The 13677-nt window shown below is 47.2% G+C and overlaps 1 protein-coding gene across 6 annotated transcripts in view; it reads right to left on the bottom strand.

Annotated features, from left to right (window-relative positions):
* Positions 1-1813: 1813 nt before the first annotated feature.
* Positions 1814-13677, bottom strand: part of LOC102451066 (uncharacterized) — a 69870-nt gene continuing 58006 nt past the window's right edge. For 3 of the 6 annotated variants that reach the window (XM_075941126.2, XM_075941125.2, XM_006135297.5), the window contains 5 exons: positions 12345-12441; positions 9289-10878; positions 7908-8059; positions 6308-6413; positions 1814-4058 (listed from right to left, as the gene is read on the bottom strand). In XM_075941126.2, coding sequence (XP_075797241.2) covers positions 3841-4058; positions 6308-6413; positions 7908-8059; positions 9289-10878; positions 12345-12441 — 2163 coding nt within the window. In that variant the 3' untranslated portion in view covers positions 1814-3840. Of the gene's footprint in view, positions 4149-6307; positions 6414-7907; positions 8060-9288; positions 10879-12344; positions 12442-13677 lie in introns of all 6 variants that reach the window. The other 3 variants (XM_006135298.5, XM_006135299.5, XM_006135301.5) reach the window with 3 other exon arrangements.

The raw sequence follows: 13677 nt of genomic DNA, 5'->3' as shown, positions 1-13677 counted from the left end.
TTTAAAATGGCCTTTTTTCGAAAAAAACTTTCCCTGCATCTAGACTACTGCTGCATTCTTTCTAAAGTAAATCGAAAGAATGCGGCAGTTTTTTCGACCGCGGAAAAACTCGTTTTACGAGGAATAATGCTTTTTTCCCAAAGTGCTCTTTTGAAAAAAGGCGCTGTGTAATGCAAACTGTGCTTTTTCAAAAGAGAGCATCCAGACTGCCTAGGTGCTCTCTTTTGAAAAAGCGGCTTGCTTTTTCGAAAGTACTGGTTGTAGTCTAGACGCTCTTTTTCGAAAGAGGCTTTTTCGAAAGTATCTTTCAAAAAAGGCTTGCAGTCTAGACATAGCCTGAGAGAAAAAGCATTTTTATGCACTTTGCTACCAAACCAGCGCCTCTCCAAAAGTAGCAATAAACTGTGCCATATAGTGGATTTGCTTTATATGGACAAATATAACATTGGGCCAAGCTCATTTTTTTCTATTTAGTGTAAGAGAGGAAGCAAATCCATCCACGAAGGTTGGAGCCACAGAGGATGGTATGTTTAGTGGTCCCACCTTTATGGAGTGAGTGATGTGTCAGATAGAGGCTGCAAAGTTAGATAATTCGGTAGCATTTTTGTTTCCTGGCTTGTCGGCCAGAGGGACCTGCTCCATGGTTGTACTGTCCTCCGAAGTACAATGGGAGGCACAAATATTTCAATGGGCTGTTATTAAGAGGTTGATTGAGGCTGATAGGCCTAAACAGAAGGCCCATCACACTGATTCCGTCCACAGCCTGTAGAACAGATTACTGTGGTTTACAGAATCCTGCTCATTGAAGGTCAGTACAAATATATCACAAGCGGCAGGGAGTGAGAAACGTCTCTTCGGGTTACCAAATTCTTCCGCTCAAGTAATTGGAAGAAAGAACGACTGATGTTTCTGTTCCTCGAGTGCTTAAGCTCCATTCCCGTCATCCGTGCTACGGTGCCAGCCCCTTCGTTCTGCAGAATTCGAGGTCCGCATAGCAAAGCGCTACGCATATTTCTCTCAGCAGCATTGGGAGAACCCCCTTACCCAAAGAGACACTGTGCCAAGTGATCCAGCCCATGGAAACTCATCCCTTGAGTTCAAAGGAGACTAAATACCATTTCTCCCCTCTGGGATGTTTTGCCCAAAGCCCTGTAGGCCAGTGGTTCCCAAACTTTTTGGCATCACCCCCCCTTTTTTCCTTTTTGAAAAACCCTCACACACACACCCCCAAATAGAAGCAAAACTTGAGTGAAAAAAAAAAGGAAAAAAGGAACTGAACAGGGCAGCAAAACTTGATGGCGGGAGGCTGGGTTACTTTGCGCCCCCCCCCCCCCCCCCCGGGAGACACGCCCCCCAGTTTGGGAACCCATGCTGTAGGCAGAGTTCTCCCAGCCTGGAAACTATCCAGCAGAGTTGTTGACTCGAGTCCCACGACTTGAACTCGAGTCCGACTTAAGTCGCCTAGGTGACTCGACTTGAGATTCGACTCGGGTTCATTGTTTGTGACTTGAGACTTGCTAATTTTGTTAAATCGACTTGGTGAAAAAATTGTCCGAAAAATGCTGATATTGATGGCTCGTACAAAAGTGACTTGACATTTTTTAAATTAAGACTCGAGACTCGACTTGAGACTTGAACTGTAGTGACTTGAGACTCGACTTGGACTTGACAATGACAACTTGAAGACAACACTGCTATCCAGTTTATCAACACTCCCACAACAAACGTTTCTTCTTAAACGTTTTCTTCCCTAATGAGATCCACATGTCAGTCCCTCCCCTCCAGGAACCACAACTCATCCTGAAAAAACCCATCATGACAATAGCGTTTAATAGTAAAACAAAATACGGGAACAGAATACAAAAGGGGGTCCTCCAAAGGTAAGGATTACAAAAACGTATATACATACCATACAAAAAAGGAAAGACAATATGAGGAACAAAAAGCAACGAGGGAACAGAAAGATGCTGTTATCATTTACAGTAGTTTAGGTGTGAGGCTGTAATCCAGACCGGCAAAGAACAAGCGAGAAGTACTAGCAGTATGTAGGAAAGTGCATAGTTTAAACAGAGGGTGTTAGCCCATGTATGTGAGGTCAGAACCACAGTACTAGATAATGTTTAATTTGTTCTTTTACATAATACTCTCCAACTTCAGAGAAATGCAAGTGCTGCCGTATGTCGCAGGAGGAGATACACTTCTTTGAGCAGATACAAACAAGTAGTAAAACAGGCCAGTATCACTAAACCAATTGTGGAACAAACTCTTTCTGATTAGCTTTGATTCATGAGAGCAGACCCATAAACTTAAGTGGGACTGTTTCTGCAAGGAAACGTGCAAGCTACATGAATACCAATTGCACAGTCTTCATTAGTGGATACAGATTTCAGAAGTAGTTACAGATTTCAGGCCAGAACCAACAGGCAGAAGCCCAGATAGAGTTACTCCAAGGTTCAACCTGTTATTTCACATTTGGGCCTATTGCCAGGCACTGGTTTTTCCTTAGAGATGCTTCCCAACTTGTGTGCTAAAGACAATCTGTCAGACAAGCCAGACCTTCAATGATTTCCTGGGCTGTAAGCAGAAAACGTGTTGCAAATGTGCAATGTATAGGCAGGCGCAGCTTGGTTGTCATGACACCGATGTCCCTAAGTCATGTCAGAAAGTTTGAAGGATCTGATTCTGCCCCATAAAGTCAGTGGCGGGGTGCCACAAATCGCAGAGACAGCAGAACTGAACCGTAAAAGAGCAGCTGTTTGCCAGCTATGGGTCTCTAAACAACCGTTCATCTTCAGCTTTCAGCGCTGTATTGATGGGTGAATGCAGGGTGCTTTTTTCCCCCTAAACTAGAAAGGAAATAGCCTAAAACATCAAAGTGCCATAAATATGAACAGTGAGAGGTTGGTTGAGGCAAACAGGCACCCTTCTACGCAGAAAACAAGTCTGATTCAAAACTTTCCCCACCTCTGCCTTTAATAGGGACATTCCACCAACGAGGCATTGGTGGAATGCTACATGCTAGAAATTAAAGGTAAAGATGTTAGCTTATGTATAAGGACCAAGTCCAGCATCTCCGGCCTACATTCAGGTCAGTGGAGTTATTCCAGATTTACAGGGGTAACTGAGCAGAATCTAGTGTGTAGAAAGTACTGATTCTTTAACACACTTTCGCAATAGAACTCCAAGGCGTGCAGCTCTGGGTTCTTTCCAGTTGGCGATATAAGGCACGAGGCCCAAGGCAGGGTAACTCCAACCCCTAAGAAATGAGACCCTCCCCTCCCAGGTCGGCTTAGCTACTCATGTCTTCTTTCAATTATGCAACAGATACAGCACACATCAGAAGCACAGACAGCCCCGCCCTAGCGCGAGCATTAGAGACAGAGATGCTACCTCAGCGAGTGACCGCCAGTCTGGGTGCTCCAGTGAAGAGCTCTGAAACCGTTTTGTGGCACCAAACTAATTCACCGCTCCCCGTGGCTTCCTGCAGGACACCGTCCTGTGAGCCGGGCACCTGACATATGCCCCTTTTTGGCAGGGAAAAGCTTCCGAGGCTCTGAGAGCAGCACCGTCTTTGAGCCCAGCGCGCGGCCAGTCTGACTCGGGCAAGTGGACTTTCAAAGGGCTTTGCTGTGGAAAATGCTCCTTTTGCTAATGCTGGTGGGGACTGCAGGGTAACCCTTCCCTGGCATTTCCTCTTCACGCGTGCACAGCTACCGTCTGTGCGGAAGGTTCTAGGGCTCTCATCTCATCCCCCCGCTCCCCAAATGGTCCAGTGAAGAAGTTGTTATAGGGCGTTAATGCAGCTATTGGCAATACAGAGACGGGCAATCTTGTCATTTACTACTGAACGATTTGAGGCATTTCACTCCACGCTTTGGCTTTTTTCTTGGCCAGGGACAGCCAGGATGGTTCCACGGAGCCGCACGGTGTCAGTGGCAGATTGCTGGGAACCACAGGCACTACAGGGGTGGGAACCACAGGGGCGGGAACCACAGGCGCTTCCTTTTCGGGGGCAGAAACCACAGGTGCTTCCTGAGCCAGGGATCCAAGCGTCACTGCTGAGAACAACCCCAGTCAGTCATCAGAACACAGGAGAGTTAGACAGAACTTAGGCTAACTTTTTTTCCTGCTCTTTAAAGGGACATCCCCTAGAGGTGAAAAAAAACCAAAAGTGACACAATTTCACAAAGCAACAGAGAGAACAGGAAGAACTTGGGCTTAAACTGCACGTTTAGGTTGGACATTAGGAAAAATTTCCTACCTGTCAGGGTGGTGAAACACTGGAATAAATTGCCCAGGGAGGTTGTGGAATCTCCATCTCTGGAGATATTTAAGAGCAGGTTGGATACACATCTATGATGGATGATCTAGACGGTGCTTGGTCCTGCCATGAGGGCCGGGGACTGGACTCGATGACCTCTCGAGGTCCCTTCCAGTTCTAGTGTTCTATGATTCTAACTGCCAGACGAGATCTGACCAGTGGTCTGCAGACCAGCACCCCATCTGTGACAATGACCTGTCCCAATTGCTTCAGAGGTCAGTGTTAGAAACTCTGTAGTAAGCACTTACAGGGAGAGACTATGTCCAGTGAAAACGTTCTCCTAACTCCCGATATTTAGAGGCGGGGTTAAGCCTTGACGCATCAGTAAACTTTACCTAAATTCTTGGGGTTTTTGCTTTTCTTGCTATTCATGTGAATGTCCAACTGCTTTCTGAATCCTGCTACAACTCCTGGCCACAAGTATAGCTTGTGGCAAGGAGTTCCCCAGGTTGTTTTTGCATTTTGTACAGCACAAGTGGCTTAGAAGTCAGACATGTGCTGTAGGGAAAGAACTAGTCCTAGGTTAACACTTGTTCTGGAAACTACCTACACCCTTAGCCCCCAGCCAAATCAAATTACTGTCTTCTTTGAGTAAAACAACAGGAGTCTAAGTCTTGAAAACCTTGTTTTGTTGGTCATGAGGGGATAATGCTGGCAGCAGAACTTGGTGTTTTTCTGAACTCTTGTGTAATGCTGATTTTCTAGAGAACATCAACATTAGGCAGAGATATTTGTAAATTTTCAAAAGGCAGAAAAACTCAGTGATTTTTGCTGCCACCACTGTGGGAGGGAGACTTTTTACACCAGGCCACCAAGACAACCCATAGGGCAAGTCAATGCAAAGAAATGTTTAATACTGCGGCAACTCCCATGGATGCCATGAATTTCAGGCAGGGTATAACGGGAAAAGGGCCTGAAGTAGATAGCTAGTGTCTGGATTGCCATTCGATCTGGCAGAGCATCCAAAGGTCCAGGTGAACCCAGCGCAGGCGTGGGAATAATTTTCAGCCCAGCCCTGACAGGATTCTACAAAGAGACTTCTCAAACTTCCTTCCTTCTAGCTTGGTACTGAGTTTACCAAGTCTGGGAAGGAAGTAGGCACAGAACGGAATCCTTAATGAAAAAATGGGTCATCGCTAAATCAACACACTGGTAAACTAGCCGCTAACAGAGCACTTCTGTGTCCTCCTGATTCCTTAGCTGGTTATCCATTGCTGTCGGCCACTTGGCACAGGAGCAGGAAGGTGAGAAATTCTGTTCACTTACGTAGAAGAAAGCTTTGAAGTTTAGTAGATTTCACTGAGTAAACTACGCTCGTAGCTGCAAGTTTGATTTGTGTTATCTGGGCACAGTGACAGCTCAACTCTGCTTAAAGGCACAGCCCGGAACGAGGGCTGGGGTGTAAGTTGCATGATTACAGCAATTGCCTCAAAGCACCACACCCCCCTTTGAGCCAGTCCCTGGCTGTAATTTACTACTGGCCTCTACTCCCAGTGAGTCACTACATCAACTACCCCTTCCGCACCCTGGCTCAGGGACTCTGGCAAACAAGCTGAGGACGGAGCTTAGATTCTCTCATTGTCCGCCCCGCTGCTCTGGGGATGGAGGAAGCAGAAGAACATTACGTGCGCAAAAACGGCTGAGCAGTCTACACTGCAAGGAGAAATCCCCAACCATGGGGAGCGGAGAGGGCGCATGCTCATCCCAATCTCCCCGGAGCACCAGGGGAGGGCAGTGAGTGGCCCCGGTCTCCCTGGCCTTGGAGCACCGGGGAGGGCGGGCACTGGGGGGCAACAACGCTCCGCCCTCAGAATGCCGACAGCAGGTGTTCTGGGGGCGGAGTGTGGGCGGGGCCAGGCCTGGCGGTTTGGGAAGACAACGCCCGCCCCCTGCCTAGTCTACCAGACACCCACGAACCTGGCTCCGACTGAGTGAGCGGGTGGGTGAGTGCAGTCAGACAGACAGACAGACGTTTCAAATGAATACCTGCTGAAGCGGACACGGCCATCTTCACTTGTGAGATCTTCTCCTGAGCACGCTGGCTGGGAGCCACGTTCCTTCCCAACACATGGTCGCTAGCACAGGTCACTCGCTTTCAGAAATAAACCAAGAATGCAAATTAGGACACCTGCAAGTGTAACTCATTACGCACACAGGTAGCAGCGCCCCTTTCAAGTTTGATAGTACAGGTTGGACCTCCCTGGTCTGGGATCTGAATGGTCCCGAACCAGGGAGTTTTCTGGATCAGAGAGGGCAAGGCTCCCCCTCCTGGCCATCAGTCCTGCTCTTGGGCAACAGTCCTGGCCATTGGGCTCTGCTCCCAACCCCAGCCAGGGCTGCGCTCTCAGCCGCACCGGTCCCACTGCTGCCAGCCCCAGTCGGAGCTGCCCTTCTGAACCTAGCCGCCTCCACTCCCAGCTGAGCGCTCTGGGGCAGCGATACACGAGGTCCTGCCAGACCACGGCCATTGCCAGAGCATGGACCAGATTGTAGAATTTCAACCTGTCCCACCAATGCTGGCAAGTCTCTTGGAGGTGGACTGAAAATTCGCCAAAAGATACACAGATCCGGGGCTCGGCTGCTATGGGCAAAATACCACGGCAGGCCAGGGGCTTTTCTCTTTTTACTGCTCTTCAGTGGCATGTTTAACCCTCACTACTCGTGATATCGCATCCACTATTACGTTTGTCATACACTTCACAATCGCAATTCACAGAACGAACAACATTGCTTTGTCTGTCTGTGGCACGACCCAACGATCACAACTTCCTTTAGCAATGTTACTGAATTAACCCCCCGCCCTGCAAAGAGGACAGTGATCCCCGTCTGACAGAGGAAGAAAGTGAGACACAGATCAAATGACTCCCCCAAGGTCACACAGGAAATCTGTGGATGAGCCACAAACCTTATGCCTCCGAGTCCTTTGGCAGAGCCACTGTTCTCAATGGCGGAGCAAAGGTAGTGGAAATGTGCCGTACTGCAGAGCGCTTTGAATTAGGCGGGGCACTGGGCAGAGGTGCCCACGTGACCACTGCAGGTAAGGTGTTTTGCCGCATCTGACCCCAAAAATCCAAGTACCTGAGCAGACCTGACCAAATGCACCTCTATTCATTAGCACCAGCAGTCTGCGGGCAACACTAGAAATCGGTTTTGAAAATTTGCTCCTACGCACAGCTAAAAACCTGCTGCCCAAGAACACCAGATTCAGCCTTTTGTACAGGTATCCAGTTCGACTCTCTGGGTACGTCTACACAGCAGCGTTATTTCAGAGTGACGAACAGTATTCCAAATGTACACACAAGCAGTTATTTCGACATAATGTCGAAATAACGCCAAGCCGGAGGATTTCGTACCCCGACTCCTGTATGCCCTCATTTTACAAGGATTAAGGGAAGTTGGAAGAAGTTCTTTCTGGGACTGATGGCTGTGTAGACAGCGCCAAAAGCCAAATCAAGCTATTTTGACTTAAGCTACGCAATTGATGTAGTTCAAGTTGCGTAGCTTCATTCGGATTTAGCCCTGCAATGTAGACATGCCCTCACAGTATTCACAGTGGTTCTAGTCTACTAGCCACTAGGTACCATACCTCCTCTGGTTCCATTTTGGTCAATGTTTTGTCCTCCCTTTTATGTCCTTTGGCAAGAGGATGACCCTGGAAACCTTTCTGCTTTAGTTTTGCCATGGAGACCCAAGCTGGTTCAGAGGAAACCGTTTCCAAAAGCGGACTAGGGACTTTTTCTACAAGAGAAGCATTTTAGAAGTAAAGAAGGGATTTAGAGCAAGTCTGTGAAACCCTAAACAGCGCTGTGTGTTTAATTCTTCAATGAACACGCTTTGAAAAGGGTGACGATCACACTAAAATTTGCCTGCTGATTTTGTCCTCGTTCCTTAGCAAGATGTTTGCCCTTTCTGCGTACTGAAGTCTTTAAAGTCGATGGAGTAGGACTTAGCCCTTACAGCAACCTCTTTACAGTAAAGGCCAAATGTAGAACGCTGACCACAGTTCTGCCACAAAACTCGATTAGAGACTGGCTGCCTTTTCATTTCCCAGCTATTTTTGAAAAAAAATCACCAGTAAAGTGATATCTGGTTAAGTTACATAACATCAGAACGGCCAGACTGAGTCAGACCAAAGATCCAACTAGCCCAGTGTCCTGTCTGCCCACAGTGGCCAATACCAGATGCCCCAGAGGGAGGGACCACAACACGTAATCCTCACATGATCCCTCTCCTGTCACTCATTTCCAGACAAGTTCTAAATTGCATTGGCCTGACAACAAGTTGCAAAACAAATTGTCTGAATTCTACAAAGTTGGGGCAAAAGCACCTCTATGTGAAAGAAATGGCCCGTTTTGTATTTCTGATGCCCCGTTGCTATTCTAGCCTGAACGTAGGGTATGGTGAAACCTAAACATTTTCTTGAACACCCAAAACTCAACATACAAGTCCAAAGTGGCATCAGCAGAGTTACTCCAGGGCTGATGAGGGTCCTGTATTTCAGGGTTAAGGCTATTACAGAAAATGTTTACCCTTTGCACGTCCCTGGTTTGCCATTCTTTGGGTACGTCTAGACTACCCTCGGCTTCCAAAAGAAGATATGCAAATTCTGCACGAATTTACATATCGTCTTTCGATCCCTTTTTCGAAAGAGGTTTAAAAAAGCAGTCAAGACGGGCTTTTTTTACACAAACCCCCCCTTTTTGCAAAGAACCCCGTAAACCTCATTTTTTGAGGAATAAGGGCTCTTTTGAAAAAGGGGGGTTTGCGTGAAAACCCCCGTCTAGACTGCTTTAAAAAAAAAAAAAAAAAAACTCTTCTGAAAAAGGGATCAGAAGAAGGTATGCAAATCTGGGCCGAATTTGCATATCTTCTTTCGGAAGCCGAGGGTAGTCTAGACATGCCCGTTTCTGATGTTTTGCACAGCCATTACTCTCAACAGTCTTGGGATACAAGTACAATGTAAATACCTGAAAATTTGTTAGAGTGTTGTTTCTTTGAGATTTCTTCAGGTTTTGGAACATTTCTCTCTTCCACGACAGCTGAATTTTTAGCCAAAGCTTTTGTACTGCCTGGAAGGCCTTGAGGAGACTTCCCAGTGCTTACTGATTTTTGATCCTCCTTGACAGACCCAGAAGAGGAGATGTGAACGGCTACTGGCATCTGCATTGGAGATTCGCTGTGGTACTTTAGCAAAGAAGATGTTCTTCGCAGTCTAACCCCAAATGGGTTTTCTGCATTCTGTGTTTCATGCTCTGCGGCCTCCATGGAAGAATTCAAACTGGCCTTATTGCTCTTGTTATCTCTCTCAACCCCCCCTGAGTTGTTCTTTGTAGACTCTTGCCTGGTGGCATCTAAGTAAGCTGTTCCTTCAAACAACTCTGGTCTTATAGGAGAGGATGGAGAAATTCTTGCACAGAAATCTTCCTTGGAATTTGAACCCCCTGAAAGAGATCTTTGCCAGGCAGGAGCAATGGTAAATCTAACTGGTTTCGCATCAGTGGACTTCACTGGAGTTTTTACGTTTTCCTCTGCAGATCGGCTTTCTTTCCTTGTCTTCGCTTGAGAAGTTGTGTCGCCTAACTGGTTCTCCTTACGGTCACCAACAGGAGGGATATAACTCTTGAAACCAGCCAAACTTGAGGAGGCCAGGCATCCGATGGAATGTTTTTCCAAAAGGTTGGATGCATCCCTCTCCTGATTGCTTGGGCTGGCCTTTGAAACAGGACTATGCATTTCTGGTGTGAAAGGTAGCTCCTTGTCACTCTGAGGCAGCATGCAATCTATATCGGACATTGACACAACCGGGTCTTTTTGAAGGGATGGTTTTGTATCTACATGGTCTTTGGGTGGCTGAAGTTCCATAACTCTGCATATTTCTTTGTCATCTTCTGCTGCTGGGGTATTTTCAGGCACCAAACCAGTCATCTGCTCTCCTTCCGGGGCAGTCTCCAAAGCAGCTACATGAACCTGTGAACCACACTGTGCAAGAGCAGAGTCAGGCCAGATGAAGTTGTCCTCATTGGTACCAAAGTGATCATCCACTTTTCCTACAAGTGCCACACCACTGTCTTCAGCCGCCTTGTCACTTTGGTCTATAGGTTGTTCTAAGGATACCTTTGTGGCATCCACCAATATATTGATGTCCCCCTTTTCCATGGAAGTGCCGTACAAGTCAGACGCTACTGTGTCCTGATAGAAAACAGCGTCTGGTTCAGTCTCTAGAGCTTCAGAACGTTCAAATACGTCATCGGAATGTTGCAGAAGTCGTTGGAATTCACCCATAGAGTCATCAGAACAGGAAGGTACCAGTACTTCCTTTGCCTTGTTCTCCTCCTCAGACTTCGCTGGAGAAGACGGCGCATTTGGAACACACACCGCTATTTCATATGGGTGATCTGTTTCTCTAGGGCATGGATCCTTTTCTAGCAAAGTGCAAGCTACATCTGCAGCGGAGACACAATTCTGAGAATCACTGGTGGAACTGTCCGGCTTTGTTATGGCTTGGGTCTCGTCAGCACCACTTCCTTTTCCGATATTCTCCTCCTGGCCCAATGAACCTGTGTTGAACAGAAGAAAACAAATGTCTGCCTGATGGTTACAACAAAGGCTCATGTGCTCCTCACCTGTAATTCACTCTAAGTACTGTGGCCAGGTACTAATCATTTCCCAATAGCCGCATGCCATTTACTAGATGCCGCCAAGGCCGACAAACCCACTTAAAAATGGGGGACAGGCTGGCTCTAGGAGAGTGGTAATGAAATATACTGGCTTCCACTTGTAATAGTGCCACGGTTAGTAATACAGGTTGGACCTCCCTCGTCCGGCACACTTGGGACCTGACTGGTCCCAAACAAGGGGATTTGCCAGACCAGGCGAGGTCCCTCCCAACATGGCCCATGATGAACTCCTGCCCCCTGCTAGGGTTCCAGCCTGGCACCACTGCTGTCTGCCTGGCCGTGGCTCTCCCGGCTGGAGCTCCCTAGCTGCTGCTACTGGACCCCAACCTTGCAGATGGAGCCAGAGCTCCGCAGCTGCTGCCGACCTCTGCTACCTTCCAGCCACAGGGGCAGAACTTTCTGCTGTACCATCCATCCTTCCGCGTCCTCCCATGGGGCTCTCAGCTGAGTTGCCGGATCCCTGCTGCGCTCCTGCCCCATGGCCCAACTTCTCTATATCTGGGCTCTCTGGTCCAGGAACATCCCTGGTCCTGCCAGACCACAGATGTTGTTGGACCAGAGAGTCCCGGTTAAGAGAGCTACAACCCATAGCTGAAAGCTCAGCAGCTGGTGTGTCAAACAATTCATGGACTATGTCACCACCAGGAACAGAGGCGGGAGCTGTGACATGCGAGGATCCTTCACTCTCTGTTCACTACAGTGTGGTTTGCAAGCACTAAGCACTTCCCAGGAAAGCCTGAACATCCTGCAAGGATCAGGCTATACGTTCGGGTGGACAAAACACCGACACGCGTATGGTGCTGTCGTGTTCCAATCAATCGATGCATTTAGAACGCACTGATCAAAATCGGGGATTATAAAAATGGGCTGTTTGGGACAAATGTCGGTTGATTTTACGATTGCAGTGAGACTCAATTATCAACCAAAACCCAAGAAAAATAGACCAGCTTGTACATAAGCTATTTAAAGTCACTAGGCACCACTTCACACGATGGTGTGTTTCAAAAGGCAAGATGTTGAGATGGTATTTACAGAGGGAGGACAAAATTGCCAATAGGGCCTGTGTTACTCAAAGATCCCGTGACAGTGAAATGTAGGCTCTCGTGTGATATGGTGCTTTAGAAAATTGTTACGCCTAGTCTGATTTCTGTTTTCATGCCTTCCACCGAGCGCATCACCAGTCTGTTCTCACTTTCAAGCACACACTGCTAGCTCTCAGGCAGATAGGATGCAAATTGAGATTAAAATAATAAAATAAAAGCTGCCTAGTTTTAAAAGGCTTTCAGTCAAACTCAGGTCTCTAATCTGTAATAGAATTCTGTTAATCATTCAGAATTTTGCCGTACCTGACCAATTTTCATGCTGGTCAGCATCAAGGAATTTTGTGGCACTTTTCCTTTCTGGAGTTACAAGAAGATTCTGCTCCTTTTCCGGTTGTTCCTGCTGGCAGGATTCAAAAAGACGCTTGGGTTGCTTCAAAGTAAAGGCTTAGGCACACAACGTACACTCTATGTAACGTCATTTTGAAAAATATAAGCGTACACGAGGAAAAAACCTATATTGTAACTTCATGAGAACATCAGAATGGTCAGACTGGGTCTGATCCAGTCTTCCAACAGTGGCCAATCCCAGATGCCCCAGAGGGAGTGAACCATCAAGTGATCTATCCTCTCATCCATTTCCAGCCCCTGATAAACAGAGGCTAGAGACACCGTTCCTACCCATCCTGGCTCATAAGTATTGATGGACCTAACCTCCATGAATTTATCGAGTTCTTTTTTTGAACCCTGTTAAAGTCCTGGTCTTCACAACATCCTCTGGCAAGGAGTTCCACAGGTTGGCTGTGCATTGTGTGAAGAAAAACTTCCTTTTGTTTGTTTTAAACCTGCTACCTATGCATTTCAGTTAGTGACCCCTAGTTCTCACGTTATGCGAACAAGTCAATAAGTTTTCCTTATTCACTTTCTCCACACCTGTCATGATTTTATAGTCCTCTGTCATATCCCCCCTTAGTGTTCTCTTTTCTAAGCTGAAAAATCCCAGTCTTTTCATCTCTCTGTTTGATCAAAGAATACTATGAACGAATGTTGCTACACCAGTGAATTACACAGCAAGACATCAAAGCTTTAAAGCTACAAATACAGCACTTTGGTCATTTGTGACTCCCAGAGATACTCTTAAGGCAGATACATTTTGAGAGAGGGCGTTTTCAAGGCATCACGAGGCTACACAGGTGTTTAGAACAGAACGTTTTCGGAGGTGCCATTTTCAGATCAAGTCGCTAGAACTACCACAGAGGACGGAGATGTTCTCCGCCGTTGTAGTTTTATCTGCTGCAGCACAACGAGCATCAAACAAAGATCCTGTAAGAGCTTTACTGCCCCATGGCAGGGCAGGAGTTCCTGTCTCCAAAGGGGCAGACAGCCACCCTAGGGAATTCATATTCCTCCTAGCAGCAGTGACTCCAGAACAGATTTTCAAGGGGAAATGCTCCCGGTACAGAAGAAAGCATCCTGCATAGAGCATCTGCTTCCTATTTCTGCCACATTCTTCCCATCACTCTCTTCCTAGCTTATGGGCCCTAGCTGCACATGATGGTTCCCAGGGCTCTGTGGATTCCGAGGGGTGGGGGAGATTTACTGCTCTTCATCTCGGATTCCTTGCCCTTGTGCCGTTCAC

This window comes from Pelodiscus sinensis, chromosome 13 (assembly GCF_052426305.1).
Source record: "Pelodiscus sinensis isolate ZL-2025 chromosome 13, ASM5242630v1, whole genome shotgun sequence".
Classification (NCBI taxonomy): Eukaryota; Metazoa; Chordata; order Testudines; family Trionychidae; genus Pelodiscus; species Pelodiscus sinensis.
The sequence above is the reverse complement of the archived record's forward strand: the minus strand, read 5'-3'. Positions and strand labels throughout refer to the sequence as shown.